The sequence below is a fragment of the Dromaius novaehollandiae genome, chromosome 5, assembly GCF_036370855.1.
Source record: "Dromaius novaehollandiae isolate bDroNov1 chromosome 5, bDroNov1.hap1, whole genome shotgun sequence".
Lineage (NCBI taxonomy): Eukaryota > Metazoa > Chordata > Aves > Casuariiformes > Dromaiidae > Dromaius > Dromaius novaehollandiae.
Window position 1 is genome coordinate 77,222,765 of NC_088102.1, and position 4,584 is coordinate 77,227,348.

General features: G+C 53.4%; 1 protein-coding gene across 1 annotated transcript; it reads left to right on the top strand.

The window, feature by feature from the left end:
• Positions 1–1,089: 1,089 nt before the first annotated feature.
• On the top strand, positions 1,090–2,301 carry LOC112988609 (mas-related G-protein coupled receptor member H-like). Its single transcript, XM_026109219.2, has one exon. It carries the CDS (start codon positions 1,127–1,129, stop codon positions 2,042–2,044), a length of 918 nt encoding a protein of 305 aa, XP_025965004.2. The 5' UTR covers positions 1,090–1,126; the 3' UTR covers positions 2,045–2,301.
• The last annotated feature ends 2,283 nt before the right edge of the window (positions 2,302–4,584 follow it).

Sequence of the window (4,584 nt, forward strand, 5' to 3'; positions counted from 1 at the left end):
AGGGAGCCTTTCAGGAAGGGAAAGGCACTCTTAAAGTGCTACCACCCAAACACAGTGCCTCGTGTAGCTGTTCCCTGCATGCCCCACACCAGTTAGGAGAAACTTGCAACAGTGGTTCTAACATCAAATTCCTAAACAGGCTTGATGCAAGAGGATCGATTCACATGCTGGGAGGCTGGAAGGCAGATGCAAATGGTAATGAACAAACTCAGAAGGATGCCAACATCAGAGAAGGATGGGGGGAAGACTGGAGTGCAATAAAACAATTAAGAAGGTGGTAATTATCAGTCTAACGAGATATCAGGTTGAATTGTAAAAGCATCAAGATTCTTTCACAGAGAGATGTAACTGCTGCAATATTTGTCCTCTGGGGTATTCTCTTGGACAAAACATTTCCTTTGCAGCAAGACCAACAGAAATTTGATGAGAGAAGAGGCTGTGATGTAGCCTGTATCTCTGAAACTGCCCAGTGCTCCCTTACCACCTGACCTGTGATCTTGCAGAAACGCCCAACAGAGCAACAATATTTGGGAGGACACAGGAAGTGATTGTCTACCCAGGTCTTCTGAGGACTCAGAGACCTGATTTCTTCTTATCCAAGAAGATCGAGCAAGGAGACCTGAAGGAAGGGAGTGTGTCCTGCTTAGGTGTGGGAGAAGATCAGCTCCAGCCTGCTGTCTGGAAAGGTAGGGGATTGTGAGACTGAAGCTCAAGCTATAACAAGCTGCATTAATCTTTCTCCCTTTCTCTTCTGAGTTTCCTCCAGTCCCCAGCGCCTCTCACCCACTCCCACGCACATCCTTCTGCCGGACATCTTGGAGCCCGTCCAATCTCTCTTCCACATTCACCTCCCCAACCATCAGTGGTGAAGCAGCCTCTCCAGCTGGTCACCTCCCCACCCATCCTTTTGTCTCTGTGTCCTCAGCCCTCACTGCTTCCCCCATCACCCAGGACCTCTGTCCTCTGGACATGTCTTGGATGCCTGCTGGGGGTCCTGCTTCTCCAGCGTGGGGAGCAGGCAAGCAGCTGCACAGCTCAGCCCCCAGCATCTTAGAGTCACTAACTCAATTTTCTCTGATCACAGCTGAGAGCCCAGATCACGCCACCCAGCCCAGCCTTCCTGGGGATGGAGCTGAACCACACGTACCTGCTGCCTGCACAACCCACGCTAGCGGATGATGGAGATTACAAATGTGTGATAGATGTCTCTGATGTGGCCCTGGATGGTGTCACGCTGCTCATCTGCCTGTGCGGTCTGGTGGGGAATGGGGCTGTCCTCTGGCTCCTCAGCTTCTGCATCCGCAGGAATCCCTTCACCGTCTACATCCTCAACCTAGCCTTTGCAGACTTCATCTTCCTCCTCTTCATGCTCATCTCAGCCCTGTTATACATCGTGGATAACATCTCCTGCTCCACTTCAGAGTTTCTGAACTACCTGCGGTCACTTTTGCTGCTGTCTCTCTTTGCCTACAACATTGGCTTGTATCTCCTGACAGCCATCAGCATAGAGAGGTGTGTGTCCGTCCTGTGCCCACTCTGGTATCGCTGCCGCCGCCCCGAGCACTTGTCAGCCATTGTGTGTGCCCTGCTCTGGGCTCTCTCCATCTCTGTAATTGCTGCAGTGACTTTTCTCTGCATGTCTCGCCAACATGAGCATTGCCAGCTGGCTCTCATCTCCATGTGTGTCCTCACTTTCCTTATTTTTGCCCTACCCATGGTCATTTCCAATGTGATCCTCTTCATTAAGATCCTGTGTGGCTCCCAGCAACGTCAACCCAGGAGGCTCTACATCGTTATCTTCCTCACAGTCCTCTTCTTTCTCGTCTTTGTGGTTCCTCTCAGCACCTGGAGCTTCCTACAGCAGGTTAACTATGTTGTTGGCCAGTCCCAGATTGTTTTCTTGCTCGTCTGTATCAACAGCAGCATCAACCCGTTTATCTACTTCCTAGTGGGGAGCTACAAGAGGCATTTCTCCTTGGTCTCCTTGAAGGTTGCCTTCCAGAGGGTCTTTGAGGAAACGGTGGTTACCACCATCTCCAGCTAAGGGACCACTGTGGCCACATCAGCTGTGCTACCTACGCCTGTTTCATGCTCAGCTGGCAGTGTGTCCGTGTGGCCAGTTCCTCTGGTGCCAGAGAGTGCAGCTCACCTTCCTGCAGCCGGAGTGTCAGGAGGCCTCCTTCTCCCAGGTCTGGACTGGCAGCAATGTCTGTCCTGCTTCCAGCAGCTGTTTTCTTCTGTTTGCTCTCACACTCTTCTGCACAAGAAACCTAACTCTCCACAGGGCGTGTTCTGTTTGGGATTCTGTTGCTTCCCTCTGGCAGTCCAGCTCTGAAGAGAGCAGGGAGAAATGCAAAGGGTTTTGCTGCCCTCCAGTGTGAAAGCAAGAAATTGGAGATTTCAATGAAGCTCTACTGAGGTGATGCATTTGTTACTCAGGGCAGTCTCTTGGGGAAGGAGTGTTTTGAGATTCGGTGGTGGAGGGGCTCTCTGCAACACTGCGTCATGGCCCCATCAGCCCAGACCGGCTCCAGAGGTACTGTTCCCTTGAACACAGATCTGCCCCAGAACACTGTGTCCCTGTCCTGCACGCTGTCAAATAGCTCAGCTTCTGCTTCCCAGGATGGATGCTGCATTTGGAAATCCCAGACCTACATTCAGAGCAGGGATAAAATGCATTCAATGTCCTAAGACCACCCCCATCCCACCTCCAACCCTCCCCAGGACTTCCCGTGCTCTGCTTTCCCACTTCAGAAACACTTGTAGGGCAGGGGATCCGCTGCCCCCTTGCAGTGCTTTGCTGATGCTCACAGCTCACCCTCACCCAAATACCCATCTCCCGTATCTCACTGCTGCTTGACATCAATAAACAGTGTTGTGCATCCCTGATCTGCCTTTTATTTGTGTCCAAGCACTCTAGGTACTGGGGGTTCGTTGAGGGTTCCATGTGTGGCCAGGGACTCATCCAGTCTCATCCCCAAAACCGTGGGGTGAGAACCACCTGAAGCATCTCTGGGATGTCACCTGTAATCCAGAGTGCAGCAGGCTGAGGGGCACCAGGCCAGGGTGTAGGTATAGCCTAAATCCTCCTGTGATCTTGTTCAGGAGCTACATTTCATTGGGACAAGGAAACCCTGTGCCTGGTTCACCCAGGGCCCACATCTCCATGTTCCCTTGCCCATCCACTCTGAGGTGAGGCACTGATGAGGAGGGCTGTGGAGCACCCTGCGTCAGCCAGGCTGTCTCCTTGGTATTATGTTGGGTGCATTGAATTGTGGCCCCTGCTGAAAGCAGCTGCTGTGGGGAGCAAGGCGGAGGCTGCTTGTCCACACTAACACTGACCTAATCAGCGAGCCCGATGGAAGGACATAGCACCTGGGGGATCTGAGGTGGGTGGTGGGTGACTCCTTTGCCAGTCAGCATGGGGATTTCCCCAGCTGGGGGAGAAATGGTCCCCTCCAAAAACCCCTATTCAACACCTTGGGGTGAGGAGGCAGCAGGATGGCATCAGAACCTCAAGGGCTCTCATGGAGGATGGTGGCAGTGGGGTGCAGGATGTGGTGGGGCTCTCAAGGAGGGTGGTGGTGTGGGGTGCAGGACAAGGAGGGGTGTCATGGCGAGTGGATGGGGTAAGATGTGGTGGGGCTTTCAAGGAGGGTGGCAGAGATGCAGGATGTGGTGGGGTTGGCACTTAGCGGGACTTGATGAGTTGCCAGCCCTGAATATGATGGAGGGCCCGGAAGTGAGGAGGGTAAGCAGTGCAGCTCTGGAGTGTCTGCATGACAGATTGAGGAAAGGCAATGTCCCTCCCCTCTGCCCCCTAAATGGCAGTGGGGGAAACCAAGTCATGGCATGACAGCACTTGGTCCGGAGGCCATCTGACACACCTCTGCCCAGCTGTGGACAATATCTTTCCACCCCCTTGCCCAGCTCCAGAAGCCCCCGAATGACACCCGTGCTGTCTGCTCATCATGCCAGCTGTCCTGGGCAGGGTTGAGAGCAGCTCTGTGCCTACCCTGGGGGCCCCAACTCAGCCCACCCAACTTTGCTGCAACCTTTGCAGAGGCACCAAAGTGAGATTGGATCCATGGCTCCTCGGGATCCCAGCAGAGACCGGAATCTCCTGGAGGAGCTCAGTTTCTATCAGCTACCCTGGAAAGGGTGCTGAAATTGCTACTGTGCTGGCCTGCACTCAAGTGGCATGAAGTGTCCAGTTGGTGAGCAATGCCACAGGATCTTCCTCCATTTGACAGAAGTCCCTTTTGGCTGCAGAGCACCCACTCAGAGCATGGGAGATGCTCTGTTTTTCCTGTCTCAATGTCCTCCCCCGTCAGGCTGCAGTATGAAAGAGGATGTCCACTCTCTACTGACACTTCCAAGCAGCTCCTCTGCATTTTAGGGGCCACATGGGGCCCCAGTTCAGTTTTCCAAGGCAGAGGTGTAGACAACCCCTCCCAGCAGAGACAGGTGGGCCATGGAGCTGACATTGCAAAAGGAGTCTCCCTGCAGCCCCACCTGAGGTGTCTGCAGGGAGTGTGACGTTTGCTTTATAGCTTTCTCCTCTAAAATGTTGCCAGTTCATTT

Bases quoted from the DNA above. Each gene is read 5' to 3' on its own strand.
- LOC112988609 (XM_026109219.2), top strand. From the start codon at position 1,127: ATGGAGCTGAACCACACGTACCTGCTGCCTGCACAACCCACGCTAGCG.